The following is a 26,817-nucleotide window of genomic DNA, read 5'->3' as shown; positions in this document are numbered from 1 at the left end:
TTAATATAGACTCCGCTATAAATAAATCTTTAGAAGTAACAAATTCTCCCAGTTGAATTAATTTTGCAAACCGAAGTACCCATACCGTAGTCCTTAAAATAAATGACCAAGACGAACGACGCAAAACCAACTCATATAAGGGATGTTCTTCCTTTTCCCGAACATTGACTAAACTGGTGTGTATATGTTGATCGCCTTCTAGACCTTCCTCCCCCAAATCAATAGAAGTCACTGGCCAAAGTGATTCATTGATTTGTAACCACGCTGGGCCCGACAGCCACAAACGGTGTTCCATTAATTGCAAAGGGGACAACCCTCTAGAAAGACAATCTGCAGGATTTTCCGTACCACTCACATGGCGCCAAACACTAGAAGGCAGATTTTCCCTAATCTGTTCTATCCGATTAGCCACAAAAATATCCGTAATGTAGGTTGACTTCAACCATTGAAGCACCGTAGTCGAATCTGAAAATGCATAAGTTTTTGAAATTACGATTCTCTCTCCGTAAACTTCGATCACGTGCTTAAGCAATTTGGATAACAATGTTGCCGCGCAAAGTTCCAATCTTGGTATTGTGATTTTTTTGAAAGGAGATACCTTAGATTTTGCACACACTAATCTAACCTGAATATTTCCCTGCGCTGTTATCGTTCTCAAATATATAACCGCGCCGTACCCGTCAAAACTTGCATCCGCAAATGCTACCAACATGACCGGTGTATTTTTTATCGCACCTACATGTCGTAACACTTTAAATTTTTCCAGGATACTCCACTCGTTATGTAGTTTAATCCATTCCTGCATAATATTTTCAGGAGGTTCCTCGTCCCAAGTTAAATTCAACCGCCACAACTCTTTTACTAATAATTTCAAATAGAGAATAAAGGGAGCAATGAGACCTATCGGATCGTAACATCTCGCCACTGTTGACAAGATTAGCCGCTTGGTACACTTCAACTCGGGAAGTGTTATATAAAAACTCAAAGAATCTGAATCTGGATTCCACTGCATTCCCAAAATTTTAGTATCCGCCTTAAAACTTACAGAATTTGATAACCGCTTATCAATAGGAATTTTTTCTAACAAGTCAGTACAATTTGTAGACCATTTAGTTAATTCAAATCTTCCCGCCGCACACAATTTAATAGATTCTACATGAAGACTATAGGCTTCCTCAAATTCACTGACACTTGTTACCAAATCATCCATATATAAATCCCTATTTATTATTCTAGCAGCTAACGGATATTTGAAGCCTTCTTCCAGAATCAATTGTTTAACAGTTCTCAACGCTAAATAAGGAGAAGATTTCACCCCAAACGCTACCGTTGTAAGCTCATAAACGTTTACTTCGCTTTGAGGTTCGAAACGCCATAATAACCGCTGAAATTTCCAATGGTCCTCAATTAATTTTATTTGGCGGTACATTTGACGAATGTCCGCCGTTATAGCTATACCAAAAAGTCTAAAATTAATTAACATTGTAAATATATCTGCCTGTAGCTTTGGCCCGCTGTACAACAGATCATTTAAAGAAACGCCGCTATCTGAGGGAGCGCTAGCATCAAACACAACCCTTACCGGAGTACTAATACTTTCGGGTTTAAATACCGCGTGGTGAGGAATAAAATAGGATGACTGACCCTCGTTAATCTCCTGAACCAATCGCATATGACCTTGATCGATATAATCCTGCATCACCCTATTGTATTCCAATCGAAGTTCCGGAACCTTAGATAATCTTCTCTCCAATGATAATAAACGACACTGAGCCATGCTTTTAGAATCTCCTAAATTGTTTGGGGAAGTTTTAAATGGTAAAGCGACTTTAAACCTACCCTCTTCATCTCTAGCCTTTGTGCACCTATAAAGTTTATCACACTCAACTTCCTCCGGTTTAGGAATTGCCTTTTGTGGAACTTCTTCGACTTCCCAAAATTTTTTCATTAACTGTTCCAGTGAGGACTCATTGGATACAGTAAAACAAGCCTGGATATCCGTTTGTACTGGAGCTACCGGCACCTTTCCCATTACAACATACCCCAAAGTAGTTTGAAGAGCAATTGGTTTTCCGGCTGTACCCAATACTCTACCAGAACCAATTAAACAAGAAAATGTTTCCGCCCCTAGAATCCCATCCACTTCTCGAGATTGGTAAAATAAATCATCAGCCAACGGAATATCTCTCAAATGAGAACAGCCGTCGGTATCAACTTGAAGCCTAGGAAGTTTATCCGTAATTTTTTCGACTATTAACACCTTAAGTGCATATTTACAATTCCGATTATGACGAGACGCGATCAACATCTGCCATACCCCTTACCGGTTCCGACACCTTACCTAATCCCTGCACCGAGGAATAACATTTCGAAATTTTAATACCCAAATTTTTGCAACACCTAGTCGTTAACAGGTTCGCTTGACTTCCGCTATCCAAAATAAATCTAGCTGTTTGACCTCCAACCTGACAATTTAGAATATCGACCACCGCGGTTGATAACAAAACCGTATGCTTAGTAGGCATCGGATTGGCTGTTGCCTCCTCCGTCGAGCACAGGTTAGTCACCAATCCTGAACTCTCCGCTAAAACCGATGGCCTCTGCACATCCAAATCTGCACTTCCCCTCGAAGACCCTGTCGCCTCGTTTAGCCTTTCCCTATTTGGCCTACCCATGTGTAGCAGAATGTGATGCCTTTTTTGACATTCGATACACGACCGATCAGATGTGCAGAACCGTACACCATGATGTGAACAATTATAACACCAATTATTTTTTCTCACCGCTTCATACCTCATAGCCGGAGTCAACCGCTTAAATTTGTCGCATCTAGTTAAATAATGCCACCCCTTATGACAATAAATACAACTGTTTCCAGTATGAGAAGTGGTAGCCGCATTCTCCTCCTTAGGAGCCTCATTGACCAAAAAAGACTTTGATATTTTTCCTACGCTTTCACCCAGATTTCCCGATTTTAGTGGTAGCTTCTTATTCAAACTTAATATTTTTGACTGGTCTTTTACAAACGTTATGATATCCTCGTAACTAGGAAGCTCCGCATTTCGCTTAGAAATTTCAAACAATTTTACTGTGGCCGGGTCTAATTTTGATAAGGCTAAATAGCCTAAAATGAAATCCGTTAAATCAACTAATTTGAAATTCTTAAGAGCCTTTACTGCCGCATCAAATTTTTCTAAGAATATATTTAAGCCCTTTGAAGCCTCGTATAGAAGCTGCTTAAAGTCTATAATCTGTTCCAAATAACTATTAGCGAGAACTCTTTTATTATGGTATTTATCGAGAAGCGCTTTCCAAATGATTTCATAGTTCTCCCCCGTGGGAGCTAATCCGGAGCAAACCGCCAAAGCTGGACCCTTAAGCCTCCCGACCAAATAATGCACCTTATCGGCGTCCGATAGATCCTTATTTCCATGAATCAAACTTTCAAATATTGAATAAAAGATTTCCCATTCCCTGATTTCCCCAGAAAACAGAGGTAATTCAATTTTCGGTAATTTGGGTACCGCCGCCGTCACTGAGGGCCCCGTTGCCGGCGCGCCTTCCCTTGCCGCTGCCTTTACTTTTACATAACGTTCCGCGGCCCTACTAATGTGACAACAAAGTTCATCTATAGTACTCAAAACCTTAAAATCTGGCTTATAATCTTCATTAACTTCCAAACTATATTCCGCGATTTCCTCTAAAACTACATTTAAATCTTTTTTTGTAGTTTCTAAGGACCGATACAATATCTTAAACTTTTCTAGTTTATTGGAATTACCTAAATCTTTAGACAAATCGTATAAGTTTTGGAGTATTACAAATAAGTAAATAACGACTCTTTTTTAGCAGTCAAAGTTCTAACTTTTCGTTCCGCTACAGTTGCCATTGCAATATTATACGTCTCTTTATCAACAAGCAATACCTGTATGGTAAAGATAAGCAATAGACAAGAATATTGTATTCTAATAAGTAACAAATAAACAAGTTTGAGTCGAAAACAAGCCCTCTGATAACCCGCTGATAAAACCACGATTTCCCGCTGAAATCGCACGCCTTCGTACTCAGGGTATCAACCTCCCTTTGTCTTTCCGAAAATTCACTAATAGGTATGTATTAACGATAAAATTGCGAGATTAAACTTATCTCAAGTTCGACCGATTCGAACTTATTATCCAAAAAATTTCCGCAAATCCTGCTCGAAGGACCAAATGTATTTATTTTTGTAACTTACCATCGATTATCCATAACGGCACTAATATTCAGAAGGGAATGTAATAGGATGGTGGGATAAATTTATGGTAATTGGCCGAGATGGATAATGAATTGTCTGTTGATAATTTAATGACAACTGACCACTTTCTTCTAACTTTTAATCTCACAATTTTTCGTTTTCGTTGTACCCGTCGCGTAGGTACGATGACGTCCGACTACATGGCGGCAATTTAAAAATAATTTCTATTGGCCGTTGTCATAAGAGTTTCAACCATTTTTCCCCGCGGTAAAACTTGAAGAATACTCTTTCAAGTATTTAAAAAACCTTTCTTCTTTTTTTAAAAACAACCTTTAGCATTAAAATTAAGTGAGTTACGATGAAAATAAGGTAGATCCGTACCTTTTGCAGCAAAAAAATCAGCGCAAGCATCCCCCTAATTACCACCCTAATTAAAATTAGTCCTTCTCCTTTTCCAGTTTTCTCTAACGTATTATTAACACATTCAAGAAGCGTGACCAGTTTAAGAAGACTTAATTCTGAAATAATTGAAGCTAAAAGTGAAAAACCCCTCACCGGGAATTTTCTGTGCGACAAAATTTAAGTGAGATACAGACGTTTTAGGCGTGTTTTCAAATTTCAAATTTATATGCGAGCACTACCTTGTTTTAGCCCTTTAAGCTCACCCCATTTTCAAATCAAGAGTTTTAAGAGGATTTGATGCGTTTTCCCGGTCGATCTGAGACACTTTTTTTTCGGGCCTCAAAAAAAGGCAGTTTTCTCGGGAAAACCCTTTTTCTTATTAATTTTGGGGCGTAGAATCCAAAAGAATTCGTACTTTTTCGATTAGACTTCTCAATCAAAAGTGATAGACTAGAAACAAATTTCGCAAGAAAATTCAAAGGGCTGTAACTTTTGAACTAGTAGCCCAATCTCCAAACTGTTTCAAATTATGGATTCTACAGGAGACATTCTATACGAAAAATTTTTTTCCCGGTCGATCTGAGACAATTTTTTTTTCGGGGCTCAAAAAAAGGCAGTGTATAACCTTCCTTTTTTACCAAAAATCGACTAGGTACACCAAAATCTCTCGGGAAAACACTTTTTCTTATTAATTTTGGTGCGTAGAATCCAAAACAATTCGTACTTTTTCGATTAGACTTCTCAATCAAAAGTTATAGACTAGAAACCAATTTCGAAAGAAAATTCAAAGGGCTGTAACTTTTGAACTAGTAGCCCAATCTTGGAACTGTTTGAAATTATGGATTCTACAGGCCACATTCTATAAGAAAATTTTTTTCCCGGTCGATCTGAGACAATTTTTTTTTCGGGGCTCAAAAAAAGGCAGTGTATAACCTTCCTTTTTTACCAAAAATCGACTGCACCAAAATTTCTCGGGAAAACACTTTTTCTTATTAATTTTGGTGCGTAGAATCCAAACAATTCGTACTTTTTCGATCAGACTTCTCAATCAAAAGTTATAGACTAGAAACCAATTTCGAAAGAAAATTCAAAGGGCTGTAACTTTTAAACTAGTAGCCCAATCTTCAAACTGTTTGAAATTATGCGACAATGCCAATGTAAATGAATTTATTCATGGCAATAAACTATTATTATTATTATTTATTATTATGTAAATAGTCTTGCAGCTCTTGTAAAATCCTACAAAATGCACTTACTATCATCAAAAATAAAGGAGTAATAATTAAAAAACGAATTACAATTTTCGAAAAATTCTGAAAGCACAAATCGGAACATGATGGATCTACATGACCGGTATATGAATACTTCGTATACTACACATTAATAACTTACACATACACACTTACATTTCATACACCTGTATATATATACAGGGCGATTCAAAAAGAATATCACCACTTACAAAATCTGAATCTAGAAAATAGGTTCACAGATGACCCCCTCGAGAGCGGCTGCCCAGAACTTTTCCCTTTGCACAAATACACAAATACTCCTCCTCTCTATGAACTGTTTAATGTTTATGTGAACGTTTGATCCATATATCAGGAGGTTGAACACCATACTTTGTTCGAAATGCTTACTGAACAATAATAAATTGTTAACTTTTTGAGAGTAAATATCTACTTTTTTTTATTAAACCACAATAAGGGTCGATTTTTCAGGGTTGAAATATTCTGAAATAATGTTTCAAACCCTCTAACAAAATTACTCAACTCATTTGAACCAAATTGTACTCTTCTTTGGCTTTAATATGTGGTTCTATGGATTTTTGCAAAAATGGGTAGGATTCACTCCTAAAAAATGAAGATCGGCATAATATAGATTTTGAAGTGGAGGGTAAGTTTAACTTAATCCCAGATTTTCATTAAAATCGATGCATGAAAAGATTGCCTGATTTTATAGTATTTTAGTTTCGTTTCCATGATCCTTAATACCGAGATTAGATTCCAGTCCCGTAAAAAAAAGGGTCCCCCGTACAAGTATCTTCTTGTTGACCCAATGACCTCGTTCGATGTGGAGAAGATGTTGAGTTGTCAAACAAAATAATGCAGTGATCGTAAAGAAAACTGTTACAATTTGTAATACATAGTCGCACTAAAATTACCAAGCAATCGAATCATACAATAATATACAGAGGGTTCTATTTAAAACAAGAAGGAAGGTAGATGAAACTTGAAATGAATTAAAAGTACGGCGTCGCCTATTTTGTGTGCTTTATATCCCCAATTCGAGTACGACGCTTACCACTGACAGGTAGAGCATTCTACACGAAATATTTAATATCAACCTTTTATTTTTCAACCACATGCCACACCACACTTTTCAATTACAAAACTTGGCGAAGCGTAATTTAATTATTTTTGCGGCGTAAATAGAGCAAATTCCTTAAAGTTATATTTTGGCTTTAAGCCAACTTCGTGTTTAAGTTTTCAAGAATTTGTTGCGAGTCTTTTTCAAAGAGGCCATCTCAATAAAATTACTACTGAAAGAGATTTGTTTTGTTGCACCCGATTAATTCCATTGTATTTCGTCGTGTTACGCGTGAATTGGCAAATGCGGATTGCGGGCGAAAATATCAATGTAAAATTTAAATATGTATGAGATCGGGATTTGTTTTTAGCGTCTCGTTAAAAAGTTGTTTTGTAGTCCATTTGAACTAAAATAAAGCTTTTCCAACTATGTTTCTTTCACATTATTTTATAATCACATTTTACATTTTATACTTAACATCAGAATGAAAATATCAAGCAATTTATCAAAATGACTAATCTTTCACCAAAGAAAAAATATACAGGGTGTGTCAAAAAGTAGATTTTGGTACCAAAGTTGATTTTTTTAAATGGAACAGTATTTTTTCAAATCCATTTTGGTATTCTGTATCAAAAATCACGCATAATAAAAATAATTCGAAAATGGATTCTGTAACGTACGTCTCCACCATTTCAACTTAATTAAGCGCGGTTATTTTGAGACCCAATCTAATCAGACGAAGTTTGCTGCAACACAAATAATTACGTTATACTCACTTAATTGGGCGGATTAAAATTCCCAAATTCGGCAGTCCAGCAATGTCCACTGCTACATAGAGCTTCGGGCCAATCGCATATGAAACAAACTGCACGAATTTGTAGTTTTAAAGCTTACTAAGATCGTGCCATAATCTATTACCGGAAATCCTAAAATTTAATTTTTCAAAATATTAGAATTACAATAAACATAAAAATGTATCATTACCACGGTAACCAAAACGGGGAACATAAAAATTCAGGTATTGTAACAAATCAGGACAATCGATTTTATTGTGGATAAGATTATGGAGAAAAGACATACTCGTTTTTATTGTACGCGATCTCATTTTAAATGAATATGCAAGATCGCTTCTTTATAAAGCCGCCAACATTAATAAAGCATAAAATGTATGCCTTTATTGACAGGACTCCGTTTCCTGCCGTATATTTGTATAGTCTCACGATTTCAAACTTTAAATGCATAAAGTCCTTTCAAACACCCAATCCGTTTATAGAACCAACCCCAACGTTAAGAATATTATTTTAGAGTTTCTCGTTTTTTTTCTCTCGGTCCTAAATAGTAAAAGACCCTAGGCAAATCCGCTTACCGTTTTAAACATAAAACAGGATCCCAGAGAAAAAATCGCCATAATGTTGATGTACTATACTCTCCTTATTGCCGAGCTTAAAAAAAGTGAAACAACCCAGCTCGCTGCGGTAAAAATCGAGAACTCCTAGGAATATAAATTTAAATAAGATTGAAAGTTCCGACTCCATTTTAAAGTAATTTCGCAGTCTTGCATTAATTATCCCGAAGCGTTTCAATTTAATTAATTGATTCGCTTACTTATTTAATACTGTTAGTGTTAATTCTTTACTTAATCCACTACTTTAAAATTTAGATTTACGTGCAAATCTTGATTACCAAAAAGCTTCGGGCGAAAGAATTAATTACAGCGTGAAACAAAATTTTAAGGTGCTTATTTATACCTACGTTATATAGAACTTAAATGAAACTTTACTTCCTGTTAAATCCGTTTCGGTGGCAATAAACTACGAAGCTGGACGCCGATGTTCCAATGCAATTAGGGAGTGAGAACGCATTTTTACGTTTTGTGATCAGAGGACTCGAACGTGATATCGATTTAGTTGCCCTTTTGCTTCAATTTTTCGATTAATATACGTCTCTCTTTATATAAATGTATTCATTTCAATAGTTTAACGTAAATTTAAGTTATTTACAATTAATTATTAATGAACTTATTAAAGCCCTTATATAGATTGGATTATAACAGATAATTATTAACAACTCACATACACAATTTAAGTATAACATGTAGATTTATCCCATACGAGCGCAACTTATTCACTAATAATCACTTCATCATCGATTTTTATTGCAAGTAAATTTTGGCTGTGGTAGCTAGAACTGCCAATGCCAATAAAGGCAGCTAATACTCCAAAGGTGAACAGATATCTGCTGGCCAACTCTCAAGCTTTAGAACCTAGGACGTTAAGCTCTCGCTAAATTTAGTACGTTCGGTTGTAGGACAATTTGCACCCGAATAATTCGCACCAAGGAAAATTCGCACCAAAGATATTTCGCACCCGGACGTTTCGCACCCGGACAATTCGCACCCGGATAATTCGCACCGGAATAATTCGCACCAGAATTTCGCTCCCCTGAGAGGGTTTTGTGTATGGTTGACTTTTAACATGGGAAGTCGGCTGTGAAGTATTAAATTAACTCAGAGTTTGAAATCTCCAATATTACTCACCAATATCACGTTTGATTACTTTGTGCATATAATAGACGTATACCTACATTTAAAATTTGGATACTTTCAATAATTCGGAATCGTTACGACCATTTTGTGTTCAAACTCTATTGGGATAATTTATTAATATTGAATAAAAGTTCTCTATACCGTTCCCATATACTTTAATAAAACGCAGTGATACACTACATGTTTCGACCAACGGTCATCTTCAGGTGATCTACAAGATGGTAGTCATCTTCAGGTGATCTACAAGATGGTAGAGATAATTGATGAGAGACTATAGCTATACAACAAAACAATTTAAAACGCAAAAGGGTAGTAAAACTGGAAAGGCCAACGACCATATCCGTGGTTGGTTCCAGAATAAAATTGAAATTTGAAGAGGTTGATAAAATTGAAATTTGAAGAGGTTGATAAACTAAATTTTTTGCAAGGGAGGGTCGAACCTAAAAACTAACATTAGACGACGGTATAAGCAACGATGAAACTTACGTATAAAAAAGTCAAAAGGTCAAAAGACGATATCCTAACTAATAAAATACCCAATTAAGGGCTTTGAAACTGGAAACCATCTGCACTTCCAAAATCAGGGCTCGGTTTAGCTAATCTTACCTTGTCATCATTGAGCCAGATCCTGGCATTGCATGTTAAACTAAGAGCCGATGGATCCTTCTTTGCTCTTCTCGCTCGACACAGCCATGATGAGCAGTTTTGGAGTTCTTAGCAAAGAGGTACATGTATCCTTCATAGATTATGTATCTCTTTCCCCTTTTCGTTGTACCGAACTCCATTGTTACGCGCCCCATAGGTATAGTTTGCACCGTCAAATTTCAACTTTTAGCCTCAGGGACAAGTCCATTTTTGATGATACTTTCCTTGATTTTGGCATTTTAATGTGGCACTTAAATATTTATATTGGTTAAACAATAGCTATACAATTTGTAGAGGAATAATTTTTTTAATAGTATTTATGAGGCAAGAATTCATACGTACAATCCTATGTACCTTTTTAAATGGAATGGACCATATCAAAGCAGTAGAGATATTAGATCACTTTAATAGCATCCATATCACTCAAAATCTGGAATTTAGTACTTATTTTATTGTGAGAACACTTGCTAAAGGTACCATGAATGAAAATTTATTTAAAAAAAAAACAAAAAAAAAAGGTAAAAAGACACTCATCCGTGATGTAAATTGTCCATGCACTCATGTTCACAAGTAGACGGATGCTGCTAAACGCTGGTATCGGTCTATCAGCAAAACTGTCACGTGACATTTCTTAAACTTATTTACCTACCTAGTTTTATTGTACCAATTCACAATCAAGTTTTTCATTTGGAAACTTTTAGCACGCACAAATAATATTACAATAGGAATATAAAAGTCTAAATAAAATTTTAACAATTATTATTGGTTAATAGCTGCAAGTGAAGTTTCCTAGTTCTCTAACCTTCGATGTCGGCCATTTAAAGGACACATAACGAAACACGTATGTATTGTCTTAAAAGAATCTCAAGTAAATTATAATCATATTTGAACGTAAAACAAATAGATTCTTGAGAGTTTCCGTAAAATTAAAGAGATATGAACTGTAAAGTAACGAAAAAAGCAAAAAATGTTGATAAATATGGTGAAAACAAATTGATTTTGCTTTTATTATAATTAAATTATTTAAATTAATTATATGGCTATTATTTAAATAATATACTGAAATTGTGAAGATCCATGACTCTCAATGCGGTGCTTAAGAAGCTTCGGAAAAATAACACCAAAATCTACCCATTTATTATTATAACAATTTTTATGGGGAGATTTTGGTGTTATTTCTCCGAAGCTAAATAATATACGGTGGTGCATTAGAAACCATACATAGCTATTTCTGTAAATTAAAATAATTTTCAAAAAACGCTTTGGCACGTCAAATTGATCATGGAAGGAAACAGTGTCTAAAATAAAACTTGCTTACTAATGTCTTTGTCTCGCATCGCTGACAGTGCAACCCTTAAAATCTTAAATGATGCATCGTTGGTAAGGTCGCCCATCCCTGAATTCGGATATCTAATTTTTTTGGTTTAGTTGTTTCATTTCCAGCGCATTCGACGTTGCAGGTACAAGTTTTCTCTTTTTTATGCCACTTGCAACTGCATAATTTTGACGCACGATCGCATTAGCTTGTATTACATAGTGATCGGCCCGACATCCTTCCAATGACATAAACAACAGCGCGCCCTCAACTTACTTTTAAAATATTTCGAAAATATCAAATCTAAAAAATTATAGTCTCACCAAATTCAGAGAAGGAAAGCCTTTCCAATGATGTCCTATCTTCCTTGTTGCGCAATTACCAATGCTAAGGGTTTTGCTTTCTTTAGTACTAGGTATGCCATACAAAAATTAAAAAGGAAGTATATAGGTACTTAATAATTACAAACATTTAAAAGAAAAAATCATCAATATCGACCTGTTCCTAAAACGTTTCAAGATTTTTAAAAGCTTTCCTGTTTTGATTATTAACAATCTCTTAAAAAAATGCCAGAATTTTTCCATGTATCTCTTCAAACTATAAAATAAATAAGAGTAAGAAAATCAAAAAGAAACTTTTAAGTTTATTCACTACCATTGTTGTAGCAAAGATAACGCAAAAAAAATAAGCAGTTAGTGTAATTTTACTCAGGCACCAATAATCAACATATAGCCATATGTGGTCAAAGAAACGTAAAACTGGTTCTAAGAAAACTGGAAACTTACCTTTTCTGAACACCACCACACAGAAATAAAATACTTTAAAATTAAAAAAAAAGTATACACAAAATCCAAACCCGTGCTCAGATAAATTTTAAAATACCACTCTGTTAAACGTTCAAGAATGAAGATACTATACAGGCGTTAAAGTTCTAATTAGCTGTGGTCATACGTACTTAAACCTGATTTTTCGGACTTAATTACTTTTACCTTGTAATAAACCCTATTCATCCTCCAGAAATAATAGAAAGGGTGTCATTACGATATTTCTCTTATTGTTTCTTTATGAAGTGCAATTTGTGTTGTCGGGGTCTTTTCAAATTTACCTTTAATTATAATATTATCTTAATTACTTATCCGAATTTAGTGCCATCTATGAAATGCATTGTTCTATTGTCATTTATGCATACTCGTTTTGTCTAAAATAAATTTAATTCATTTCCTTTGTCACCCTTTTCAACTAAAGAAATAAAGAACAATTTTTTATGTGGTCTTCATTAAGAAATCTTTATGTAAGGGAGCGTTAAAGTTACTTCCTTTTTCTATTTTCATCTTGATCTTATATGTAAATATTTTTAAATTTAGACTTATCACTTTGTTTGTGTACGGTATTATATGTTGATTCTGTTTTAATATTAACAGCGTCTCAAAAGTAGCGAATATTACACATAATATTGTAAATATACTATAACTAGGTTAACTATTTGGTATTTAATTACTCCACAAAAGACGTTTCAGTTACCTATTCTTATTTTCTCAAAACGAAAGCGCAGTAGATAAAAATTATGCCTTCTTAAATTACAGGATTTAACTATATCAGACTCTTCATACAACTTCAAAAAAAAACCAGCGTGATTATATTGAAGAAATGGAAATACTTAAGAATCGCCATGTGTTGAAATGAAAGACCAAATAACTATTATTTGAAACATTTTTCCATGAAGTAGATGTTTACCAAGAGGTGCACTACTACATATATTCTGTAAAGGCAATCGTCTAGTAGCCTCTTAAAAATATTTAATTTTAATAAACCAAAGATTTACAGAATTATCCGGGAGCGAATTTTTCGAGTGCGAATTGTCCGGGTGCGAATTATCCAGGAGCGAAATGTCCAAGGTGTGAAATGTCAGGGTGCGAATTATCCGGGTGCGAATTGTCCGGGTGCGAGTACGTTCAATTGGTGCATTTTTCGTAGCTTACAGGGACTGCAAGCGCATAGAGAAAGTCTTTCAAAATTTACCCTTTGTTACCGATAACCTTGCCTAGGATTTCATAAACGATAAAGGCGCAAAGGAAATTTAATCATCGTTATTGATTTACTTCAAGTGTAGATTTTTAAGGTGATTAAGGAGAATAGTCTTTTTACATCGCGAAAAGTTCCCCAAGTTTCTCATTCATCATCCGACGGGAAACCCATTTACGATTCAGGCTGCACAAACACCGCTGCCCTCAGAAATTTCTATTTATCCCAAATTGATTTTTAAATTACGCTCTACCCATTTCTCTATTCTACTGGAAATGTCGACCGGTAGTAGGTAATTTCGTTCTAATATACATGGAAACTCGTTATTTCAGTAACCGTTTCCCGTTTTCAGCTGTTGACTTGGCGCAACATTATTGTTTCCAGTCCCATGCGCGGTCGCAGTGTCCGTTTCCAATCTAATAATATTTTCATTGCACGATATGAACTCAATTGGACTTCGGCGAGACTACTTTAAAGTTTATAATTCAATAAGGCACGCGATATTCGCGAAGGCGAATGGGAAACTTTCTTTAACTGAATTAAATTTGTTTCAACCCATTCGTGTGTAATTAGGTACCCACCGTTATTATACAGAATACGTAATTATCTTCTCTCAGCAAATTTTCAAATCTGGAGAAAATCGAAGGGTTTTTTTACAGTGATGATAGATCTATAAGTTTGTCAATAATTTTTCTAATTGTCATCTTGCAGGTCTTGCTCACTGCTGCATTCTCAGAATTGATAAACGTCGGACAGGTCAAAGTGCAATTGGACAGGTGACCATGATCATTAAAACCTGAACTTTTGCGTAAAAGTCAAATGAAAACAAATTTCAAATGGCAATAAAAATAAAAATAAAGGACACTTAAAATAACAAATTTTGAAAACACCTGAAACAAACTTTGGGTACGGATCATAGTTATTTATTATATAAGAAGATAAAGGGATATTTGAACCATGAGTGAATTAACATACACGAGATGATTAGTTTCCATTTAACTTCGTGTATAATACGAAACTTTATTTTATAACAGAAGCCATATAATCATTGTAAAGCTTCTGACAATTCTGAACTTAATTTATACGTCAAAAATAGCTAGCTTAAGTTCTGCCGTCGCAGTCGATTTCATAGAAACAGGATTGATATATGTTCTGAAAGTCATTTTGTATCGTGCTTCGTGGCCCATTTGAAACAAGAATGACAGATGCCTTTAGAATGCACAATCATTTGTTGCACTTTATTTATCTTTGCGGTTTAAATGATCACTTTATTTACCCTCACGGTTAAAGAGGCTACATACGTCTGTACGTTCAAGATTACATTCGTACATAAATTTAGATCATGTCTTCTTTCACATTTCTGTGTAGGGAAACCCCGTTACACTGTCTACCAATCCTCTACCCATACAGCAGGACCAGGACACTCTTGCTTTAGTTAAAATTTAATACACTCTTCCATCGAGGAAATTGGTAATAGTATCCGACATCTCACGTCTTATATCATACGACCTGTGCAAGACTAAAAGCACATCGGAGAATTACTTTTCAAAATACCTACGTCGCGGTATCCGTTTCTCTCCTCTCCCTTTTACTGGAAAGTGCTGTTGATCTAAAATTTTATTAAAAACGGTAGCTAATGGCTGGCAGAATAATTCGTAACGTAAATAAAGCTGCGCCATAAAATATTTATGAAATATACACCTTACTAATATTAATATTGGCAATTTATTTCGATTATTTTGGGACGATAAAATAATTTTGTGCAAAGTGTCTGCGATTTTTTTAAGTTTTCCTTTGACACTTTGAATATACTTTTATAAATGTAAATTAATCTTTTCAGGAACGGTGTTATTAAGTAGATTACTTATTTTGGATAAGCTCATTTCATTTTATTACGTTTTTCTACCTTTCAGCAGTTACTTTATGGACTTTATTTCATTTCTCAAGAGTAAAATGACGTGATTTACTAGTTCATCCGACGCAAGGGCTTTTACTGTGTTTTATCAAGGATTTACATTTTAATTTTAAGAAAAACACCTACTTACATATTCTAATAAGGGTGATTCTACGCATAAATGGGCGATTTACGAATAAGAAGCACATTTTGTGGAACCATCGACACTTTCCTCTCACACCTTCGAACATATCGTTTTTCTGTAGCTCTCTTGTGCATTCCATCTAATAAACAAGGTGCGTCGTAACAATATACAGGGTGTAAACCGATGGGGTATACAAGAGGGATTTTTTTTAAATACTGATTTATGGAAAAAATTTATTCTTCATGATATCTTTTGCTTGCTTTGAAAGTACCAATAACGTTTCGATAATCTAAAATTTATTTATAGAAATCTGGAAAAATAATAAAATTAATTTTTTTATTGAAAGTTATTACATCATATCACATTATAATCAAGATAGCGTATTGATATCAAAGCACAAACAATCGAAACGTTATTGGTACTTTCAAAGCAAGCAAAAAATATGAAGAATACATTTTTTTCATAAATCAATATTTAAAAAAAAATTCCCTCTTGTATATCCCATCGCTTTACACACAAAATAGAAGCAAATTTTATGATTTCAGGCTTGTTGAGTATGTTTTTACATCGCAGGGCTAAAGTTATAGCAGTACCTTCGTTCAGATTCTCACAAATCGCACGTTGAAATTTTCTACGTTACAATAATTACTTACTCCTTTTTACTATTCGCTGTGAAATGTAGAGAACTAGAGGTTAAAAAATTACTACCACATTGGAGATTATCTGTCAACATTTAATATTTGTCACTGCCACGCAATATTAATTAAATCCGTGAGTGTTTGACGACGTAGCAAATATTGATTGTAATCAAACCATTGCTTAATACAATTTCTCTTCATTAAATATTTTCATTCCCTTAATTTTTAGAGCAAACATTTTTCTAGATATATACTGTTGTCTACGCCATGCGGATGTTTTATTTGGCTTCACCACCTGCAATATGGGACACTCTGTATGTGCATTTCAATTATTTTTAAAGTTATTTCAAAATAAATGACGCATTATTATGACCACTTTTTTCTCTCTACAAGATGCTACTTTTCAATTTTAAGTCTGACGTTTTGTCTCCGGTTAACCATCATCAACTTTGTTTTTTTCTTATGAAAGTAATTTTGAGTTTTTGTGTCATTTGATAAAGCATTTTTTTTCGAATTTTAAAAATGTAATCTTTGTTAAAATATCTTATTTTTTTCCTGGCAAACTTTGTCTCTGCGTAGTGTATGTTCGTAATCTGGTATCGGAGGCCAGAAGAGAGATGGCCATAATAAAATCACACACATTATTCATCAGTTATGCTGTAACGTAAATTCAATTACGTGATTTATTTATTTACAATTTTTTATTGCCTTTATTTTATAGTGGCCGGAGTGTTAGCTAATATCTATTTTTCCCACTCAACCCACTATACAATCACAAAAAGCCATGTCTTATTTCAGATTCGAAGACAAGGCTCTTGTAGTCAAAGTTAGAGCTACAAACGTAAACTCGTCTGAGCTCCGCTGGTACAATTAACTAACAACAAATTCATAAGTCTGCAAATGGATTCATTTGTAACAGTATTTCTTATTTATCACTCACAATTTAGAACACAAAACCATTTATCACTAATATGTTACTTCGGCAACGCTGTTAGAGCTCACGGGAACGCAATTCGAATTGCCCATTTTTCTCGAACATTCTCGAACCCTCCCGAAGATTCTAGAATGTTCCCCAACAAACACGTCATACTTTCCGGAAAGAATGCGTCACATCCGCTGTCGTTACAATATTTCGATTATCGATTCAAAAAATAATATACAGGGTGGGTGTTAAAAATAAAAACAATCGAATTTAATATCTTACACAGTACTAGAGTAAATTAAATCAAATGAGTCACTCCAAAGGAAACAAATTCTATTTGCTGAAGAGAATCAATCGTAAAGTCCCGAACTTTCGGAAGCGTAATCGAAGCTCCGTAACAGCTCTAATTCCTAGTCTAGGGTATTATTTTTCTTTTCTGATTTACAACACTATTAGCACTTGCACACAAAACAAAATACCTATCGTTTAGTGAAAGATCAGATGACATTTAGTCTGTCGATCTCTCCTACAACGCATCGTTTCCGATACAAGAAATGTAATATATGACGCTTCTCCTAATATCTGCAGAAACGACACAAGAAATGATGAAAATGTGTCATGAGGCCTTCTTGTAGATAGTAGGCAAACTGTACAAAGGGAACAACACGCAGTGGGTTTTCCTATACTTTTTGACCGCAACAATTGTTTAGCAACAAACAATTATAAAAATTCAATTACTCGGCTATCACTTCAGTTTTACGCGCCCCACATATTCTAAAGAAAGACAAGTATGATGTTCATGACAATTTTTCGCCAAGCACGTCCTCCGAAGCAACTATAAATAAAATTCTAAAGTACCTGTAACAAAAGCTTATAGTATACCATCCCTGATGAGATTTATGTGCATCTGCAGTGCACTTCTATATAGCACGGCGAGGAAATCTTAATCCCAACGTGTTCGGCATTAATTTCAGCGGCACAGATAACAGTTTTGTAAATCTACAAATCTACATAATAAAATCGTTTCTGCTCATGAGAGCCACATCGACGACATGTTTTCTTTTGTAAAAAACAAAAACACAGGATTATGTTTCTAAAATAAAGGCAATCGCCTATTAATTGTGTAAAGTACGCGAACGTAATGCAAAAGGGGTGCGTGACTGTGGGGCGTTAAGGTAAAGATACTAGAATTAGCGTTCTGTAAAATGCGGTACAATTTGCATATTTTCTGTTATTACCGAAAAGATTGTACGTCGACATTTTTCAGTCCCTTATTGTCAGTGTTAACAAATCACTGTCGAGAAAGTAGTTAACAAGCAAGTTATTTTATTTTAAAACACAAACTGGCTGTAATTTCCGAATTGCATTAACTTTATCGCGAAGCTAAAAGGCGAAATCAGACCGTGGCTACATAATGATCTAAATGCAAAGGACTGTATTTTTGAGACGTATTGAGCACATGAATTTGAGCTACTGGTTACGAATCAAGCGAAGTTATAGGTACTTCAATAGGTGTACTTACGTATTCAAATTTACCAAACGTAAATAATTTGTTTCGCAAAAGCCAGTAACCACGATTTACATTTCCAGAGAACCCGAAATGCGAAATGAATTAAAATTATTTACCTGCTGGGGGAACCGCCGCTATTCATTATTCGGGCATTTGAATAATTTATTTTAGTTTAGCTGTATGGACCGTGTTTCTTTTCGAAGGTACATTGAACGGGTTTAAGAAAATATGCTCTGGTAGGCAATAAACTTTTTGCCAAAAGTAATTGCTAGGGCTTCGCCACAAACGTAAAGCAGTAGGTATTTCAATTTTAATTGAGTTTGTTTTCTTTTGTGGTGGAAAATGGCAGAATTAAATTTGTCGTTAAAACACATCTAAATTCATATTCCTCCAATTATCATTTTGATTTAACTTTTTAACTTGTCGATCTAAACGAAGAAGTTTATGCTTTTGCATATTCAATTTTATAACAATTGTTTATAACAAGTGCATTGATACTAAATGGGAAGAAATTCTATTCTTAGCCTGAAAGAAATTCAATTTAAGCAATCGCGTTCATGTTAGAAAAAAGTTGGACAGGCGATTAATTACTTCTTAATCTACTGATCTTATTACTTCGGTTCGAGAAAAGTTTCTAATGATGTGGAAAGCTTTGCGAAATTGAAGTGTCGCTCTTTTCTTTTTCTTATAATTAGTTGTTCCTAATTATTATAATTCGCTATTATTAGTCCTATAGGAAAATTGAATATCTATACTTTGAACAGAAAATGGTTCTTAACGGAAACTAATTTACATACGTCCATTAGATATAATCGGTCATAGGTGGCAAATTAGGTTTTTTTAACGTCATATGTTGACGTACGAAGGTCAGCACTTTGACTGATAACAAATGAACGTAAATCCACCAATCAAGATTGCATTAAATTTAACTCGCGTTGATTTATAATACATAGCGATCAAAAATGAGTGACCGTCTAGTCACTTGGAATTTTTGTTTACATGGGAAATCCTACTTAACTTGAACTTTCAAAGGCGACTCGACAGTCACTCATTCTTGATCGCCCGTTATATCAAAACCACAACTTTAGCCGTCCCCTCCACTTTTTTATGACGTCATACGTGCTGCGTGTAGCCATGGTTCTCGAATATCATCATGCTAAAGCTAGGGGGAGGGGGACATTTATTTAAGGAGTTGAACTTCGGTTTCGATTAACCGATGTTCACATAATAGGTCTTGATGGAAAAAGCTCTCTTCGTGTAATTATTTTCACAGAAATAGAGTCTTTTTAGTGAGAAATGGTAGAAGGCGCGGTTTGACATTAACATGTTCCTTGCAGGTTTTCTTAAAAATTACAAATGGAAAGATATAGGTAATTATTATATGTGATTATCAAATAAGATGAAAAAGTGAAAATATCAGTGAAAACCGCATTTTAATATCTGTTTAGTTAGTTTAGTTAACAGGCGTTTTATGGTCCAGAGCCGGCTCTTCCACTTGCAGTTAAAACTGTAAACAACCTAATAACTCAAGACACCCAAACCCAGCACAGGGCTAGGTGGAACTTGATGTTAGATTGTCGCCATGCGAGAGAAGCCTTCAGAGGACCATCTCGTAGCTTGGCGCGTTTTTGTACAGGGCTATCAAGGAAGAACCTGAGGTTACTCGTGGGCATACTTTCTGGGCACTGTAAACTAAACAAGCACATGCACTGCATGGGTTTGGTGGAATCACCATCTTGTAGAGGATGTTACACAGACGACGAGACGGCATACCACATACTCTGTGAATGTCCCGCTCTAGTCCAACTGAGACGATCCATGTTGGGGGAATCCTGGCCGGACATGGCTACGATTAGAGCCGCCTCCCCTTCCAGCGTCCTAAGGTTCATCTCACGTGTGGGATGGCTTGAGTGATGCTGAGGGGTCGGGCGACCCTAGTCAGGGAGGTAGTACAAAGGGCCCGAATTTGAGGCCTAAGTACGCGTGGACACTGTTCACCCTCCTATCGTAATCCAGAATCCAGAATCCAGAATCCCCAGTTAGTTTAGTTACACTAAATGAAAACCCTATTCATTCTCTACGCACTGATAAAAATGGGTTGCTATGACTACAACCGTTTTCAAGTAATCAATTTTCAAAGTAGGTACCATCTGCATTCGCCATTTCTTTTCTTAAAGTAAAAATAACTGAAAAACCATAAATGGTAGATATCGACATGCGGATATCAAAAGAACTGAAATTTCACGTAGAAGAGCGATTAGAATTATATACAATGCAATGTACCGAGACAGTTGCAAACCAATTTTCAAAGAACAAGGTATGCTGACCTTGTATGGTATTTATGTGTATACAATCCTCTGCTTCGTATACTATAATCGATGTTACTTTACAACCGACGTTGCAAATCATAAATACCCTTTACGAAACTGTTTACTTAAGGTTCAAAAACATAGTAGTGCCTTATATCAAAAAGGTGTTCTGTATAAAGGTACTACTTTATTCAATGTTTTACCCTCTAACATCAAAACGATTACATCGTATCATTTATTTAAAAAAGCTGTGAGACGTTTGCCCATTGATTGTACCCCTTATTCACTAGAAGAATATGTTATTCATTGCAAGCTCTATGACTGACTTGATTAATTGGTGTGTCTCCTTTTAATCTAATATATTATAAATAAATAAATAAATAAATAAATAAATAAATAAATAAATATATAAATATTTTAAATAAATAAATAAATAAATAAATAAATAAATAAATAAATAAATAAATAAATAAATAAATAAATAAATAAATCCAAAAATGTAATAAAAAAATAGGGGTTGCCATTTAAAATAACGAAGTTACTAGCCACTTCCGGCATTTCCGGAAGTGCACCCATTTTGAAAATATTTACATCGATTTGACCTTCGGAGTAACTCCTAAGTACAAATTTTTAAAAACCTACCTATTTTACTTTCCCAGAAACGTTTAACTAAAGCTCCCAAAAAAACACCCTGTATAGTGTTTCTGAAACACTATAATGGCGCAAAGATTTTTGTTACGGCTCATTTTAGCGCATGATGAAAGGTACGATGTAGTAGAAAAAACATGTTAAAAAACGTAACTTTTGAAAACGTAAGTTAGACCCCCCACTTTTGAAAAATTTTTTATGGCTTAACCGTAATGGCGCTAGCTTTAATTCAAGTGGCGCAATTGAGCGCATAAATGCGTTATAGGGGGTTCCGTTCACTTGGCCCCTCCAAAATATATTTAAGAATAACCAAAAAACAAGAATGGCGCAAAGATATCTTTTTACGGCGCATTTCAGCGCATACCTGAGAGTACAATTTCGTATGAAAAGATGTTAAAAAAAAGTAACTTTTAAAAACGTTAAGTTGGCCCCCCCACTTTTTAAAAATTTGTCACGGCTAAACCGTAATGGCGCTAGCTTTAATTCAAGTGGCGCAATTGAGCGCATAACCAAATGTATCAGGTGACCTAGTTACAAGCGCCAAAATACATACTGGGGGGGGGGGGGCTACGTTCAGTTGGCCCCCCCAAATGTTTTTTCGAATTTCTAAAAAACGATAATGGCGCAAGAGTTATTATCGGTGGCGCATATGAGCGCATAACGAGCGCATTCATTTTAACATAATACGACTATCAAATCTCTCAGTGGGGGGGGGGGGGGCAAGTTAACGGACCCACCATACGCACACATTCACAAATTTAAATTGCAATATTTATCTTCATCTAAGTTGGCTTTGAAACAAAACAACACATAAAAAGCGCTAATTAAAATGATAGTTACAATTACCACTCCATATAGGTTCTTAAATTATAAGCAACAAATAATTTTTTTCAATTTTAAATCAAAGAAATATAAATGATACCATAAAAGAAACAATAATTATGACTAACGTAAATGTTCAAAATTTCCGCCATCATTTTCGCTAGAAATACGAAGTTCCTACCGAGTACCAAAGGTCATTGTAGTATGATCTTTGCGAGTACCGAGTAGTTTTGTGTGTGAAACGGTGTTTCTTTTCTTTCAAAACCAACTTGGAAGAATATTGCGATTTGAATTTGTGATGTGTGTATTTTCGCCATAATATTTCAGCTTAGGAAACAGCTACATTTCAAAATGCGGTTTTCACTGATACTTTCACTTTTTCATCTTATTTGATATATATAAATCTATTTGAAATTTTCATGAAAACCTGCAAAGTCATCACGTTTACTAAGAAAACTTCATTCATGTACAATATGATTACACGGAAGACAGCTCTTTCCAGCAGGGCCAATAATAATAAATAAATAAATAAATATTTTACGAGCTGGAGCAATATGTGGTGCATCAAAATGATGCAAAATTCAAACCTAGAAACTTGAAAATAATCTCCACTGATTTCTCTTGACCTCTTTTGTTAACAAAATATTTTTCCCCAAGCTGTGCAATTAACGGTTCCATAGATATGGCCGATGACCTTTATTAATAGGACACCCTGTACTTAAACACTCAATAATTTTCCTACATTCAGCTAATGCGCTTGAATGGTAAATAAATATAAATATTAATATATATATATATATATATATATATATATAAATTAGTATATTTTTTATTTTTTCTGATAGTTATTTTTAAATCCTTCGGACGCTTGTAGAGACGATTCACTTTACGGGATAATTCAAATTTTTATGACTAACGCCTTCCAATCGTCCGTATTTTACACTTTTGATATTCCTTCGGTTCTTAGGATTTTTAAAATTTCTCATTTCTTCAGCTGCTTGCCATTCTTAAAATTCTAACTTAAAAAATAAAGGTTCTAATTAGAATCCTCAAGTTGTTATGATCCTTTCATTCCTTCCAGTGTTCAAATCTTCACTTTTTCACATTGTTCAGTTTCTTAGATTCTTCAAATTCCTATTTTTTAATTTCATGGAGTATTTTAAACTGTTATAGTTCTTTTGAATTATTTTTTTATTCTTCGAACGCTTCGGATTATTTGCTTTCTTCTATCGTTCAGGTTTCTACTATTCCTCTTATGATGTTTATCATTACCCAAGGAAAAACTGATTTTCAATGAATCGTTTGCCATATTTGTTACAAGTTTATTCTTATACACAGCACTTCAATCCTATACGTAGGTTATTGGTTAAGTGTTAACAATTTTAACATCAATAAAACCGTAACGGTTTGTCCTATAGATAAATTTATCCTGTTCGAGTTTATTTATATTCGCTATATCTATTTCATAAAATATTAGATAACCGACTGCTATTAATTATGTATAGATTTACGTGACTAGCATCGCGGTCGATACTCAATATTTGATTAGGTGCTAAGCATATTTATATAGTCCCCGAAATAGCATTTTGTTCCCATCATAAAAACGGAGGAACGAAGGCCCCTTTTAAAGATGTCATGTAAAATTACAAAGAAGAATCGAAGAAAACGCGTTGTTAGTGGCAGAAATAAAGTTTGACTACGTCGTCATGAAATTTGAATGCAATACCGTGAAAGCGAAAGTTTACAGCTTCTACCAATCGGAAGGATAGTGTCAAGTTAATACAAGGGAGGCATCGTAAAATTCCCCAAATACGACGGAAACTTGATTTGATTTTTAATGTAACGAATGGGATTGCATTTTGCGAGCAAGTTGACGTTTATAAAGCGTTAATAATTTGTACACAAACACAAATTTCGGTAAATTAGCGCGGGCGTCGCCGATAACGATGCAATTTACCGTAATGGTTTACTAACGTTGGGTAGTTTAGATAAAATCAAGGAATGATTGATTTGTTAACGTATTCGTATTTCCCGCACGATATTTTTATCGACTCACATGATTACTGAACAAAGAGGAAAGCAAATTTATTAAAAAAAACTCATTGTTTAGACGTCAATGTTCTGTAAACTTCCCATTGAATCGCAAGAGACAATGTCTTCGAAGATACACATCGATGTCTCCCATTGTGTGTATACGTTTATTTCGTTCCGTAAACACAAGACGATGAACGGTATCAATTGGCTGAAGCTATTGCAATCGTATTATAAGATTGCAGGAACAATCGCGGACAGATAATTACCGACATTCGGCTTCTAGCTAGTTGAAGACTGAATATTATTACATATTTATCAAGATCGAATAGGGAATATTGATATACTATAAATGTGAAAACTACACGAAGGCGTAGATGTCCAATCAATTAAAATTTTTTTCCCTATCACAATATTAATATTTATTTGGTGTTACTATCTCGATATTAATATTTATTTTGTGTTATATCTCGAAATTAATATTTATTTTGAGTTACTATCTCGATATTAATATTTATTTTGTGTTATATCTTGAAATTAATATTTATTTTGTGTTACTATCTCGATATTAATATTTATTTTGCGTTATATCCCGAAATAAATATTTATGTCGTGTTACTATCTTGATATTGTATAAAAGGTCTGGGTATGAGACGTATTTATTCATAGTTTTCAGTATGGTTCGAAGGGAAGTATTGGAGAGTGTACGACCCACAATAAGTTGCCTTGGTATCAGTACTGTGACAGGGATATTTTCATCCCTACCTCTTATCGTGTATTTTATCGTCATATAAGTTTCTTTTTTAGCGTGCAAAGATTATCGTAATCCCAAAATTTGGAAGATCAAACGACAGACTTGAAAACTACCGCCCCATATCCATGATGGTCCTCAACAGAATTAGCCAAACATTGAAAATCAACAAGCATGTTGCATCCCGTAGTTTTGCCCAATTATGAAAATACATGACAAGTGCTTAAAAATTTGACCATGACATTATGACTATTATTGCAATATAGTAACGGTTTAATAAAAAAAAAAGTCGTTCGATCTTTGATCTTATCACATACGAGTGTGAAAAATTACCGCTAATTTATGTAGTTGTATGCTTATGAATTTGCGTGTTAGCTTATTTTAGAACTTCTTAACTGATCGCAGCAGTCAGCAATTCTTTATTTATTTCAGGTTCAAGTTGGCATTGGGTTAGTCCCTATTCAATTAATCGGACATGTGTGGTCAACAAATTGCCGTTCGAAGTGGAACTATTTCATCTATAAATTGTGTGAACTCATAGGGCATTGTAAAAATTCGCATTTTATGTCCGTTCCTCTGAACAACTGTGCAGAGCACGAAACAAAAATTCATTTATTTTGTATTTGTCTTGTCTTTTTTTAATTAATTCATAACCACACTATCCAAATTTCACTTTGTGGGGCTTCAAGGGTTTTAAAATGATGTATCATCCGATAGGAGAAAGGAGAGGGAATGGAGGCTAGTGCTAAAATTAAGTTCAACTGTCCACAACATGGAAAACAATTTTAAAGTCCACTGAAGGGGTCAGTTTCAACCCAAAAAGGTTTATTTTTGCGAAGGGTACCCAAAACGAATTCGTACACGAGATGAAGCGCTATTAAAATGAAATTTGGTAAGGCAAATCGATTTGTAAGAGAATGATAAACTTGACCTGAAAGCGAGAACAGTAAATAAGCAGATTCGGTAGTGTTTCTATGGGAAAACAATTGCGGAAAGCGAGTCAATACCCCCCCCCCTCTTATAATTAATGACCCGGAAAATAACAAAAAGCTTACCCTGTATTAACGGAGCGGTAGCAATTAAAATGTAAGCGAGGATGCAAAACGCAAAAGGTCCCTTCTAAATTAAACGTTTACCTTATATAAAATTGGCCTGTGCCATGGCGGGAATGATGGTTTTTCTTGCTCGCCGTCGTGTTCTTGCGATAACGCTCGATAATTAAAATTTATTTAATTAATTACGTGGCCGGGAATCAACAGAAAAATATGGGACTGGATTCACAACTCTCTAATTAAGTACGCTTAATTTGGCACTAAGTATGCCCCAATCGAATGACGTTTACTACAACGCATTTATGCCGCATTAAAATTTCCAGAATCCGTAGCCCAATTTTATTAACACCCATTGTTAATTGAATGTTGGCATCAACCGGCGGGTTCAGCGGAAATTCTAAATTATTAATTTACCCTCTTCTTCAAAATGACAAGAGCTTTGGGACGCAACAAAAACCACTGAAATATCTGGAAGAGAACGGTTGCAAACGGCGCCGGCGGGCTGATTAATTGCAGCCGTGATTACGTTAGCGGCGGCTGAAACACAACTCTAGAAATTAAATCAATTACCATATCTTCAACTTCTAGACCCAACAGAAGTACTTTCGGCAGACTCTTTCAT

General features: G+C 34.8%; 1 protein-coding gene across 1 annotated transcript; it reads right to left on the bottom strand.

The window, feature by feature from the left end:
• On the bottom strand, positions 1-26,817 carry LOC116167100. Its single transcript, XM_031482340.1, has 5 exons — positions 26,799-26,817; positions 26,610-26,732; positions 2,325-3,787; positions 86-2,260; positions 1-15 (listed from the first exon to the last, which is right to left on the bottom strand). Exons 1-5 carry the CDS (start codon positions 26,815-26,817, stop codon positions 1-3), a joined length of 3,795 nt encoding a protein of 1,264 aa, XP_031338200.1.

Source organism: Photinus pyralis, unplaced genomic scaffold (assembly GCF_008802855.1).
Source record: "Photinus pyralis isolate 1611_PpyrPB1 unplaced genomic scaffold, Ppyr1.3 Ppyr1.4_LG3b, whole genome shotgun sequence".
In the NCBI taxonomy this organism is placed as follows: domain Eukaryota; kingdom Metazoa; phylum Arthropoda; class Insecta; order Coleoptera; family Lampyridae; genus Photinus; species Photinus pyralis.
Note: the sequence above shows the minus strand (reverse complement) of the source record. Positions and strands in the feature narration are given on the sequence as shown.

Excerpts from the sequence above, each read along its gene's own strand:
- LOC116167100 (XM_031482340.1), bottom strand. Across the intron at positions 3,788-26,609 it reads TTGTCATTTTGAAGAAGAGG|ATTTAGGTAATTCCAATAAA; the intron begins GTAAATTAATAA and ends ATTTGTCTAAAG. Across the intron at positions 2,261-2,324 it reads TAGGTAAGGTGTCGGAACCG|GTGTTAATAGTCGAAAAAAT; the intron begins GTAAGGGGTATG and ends TATGCACTTAAG.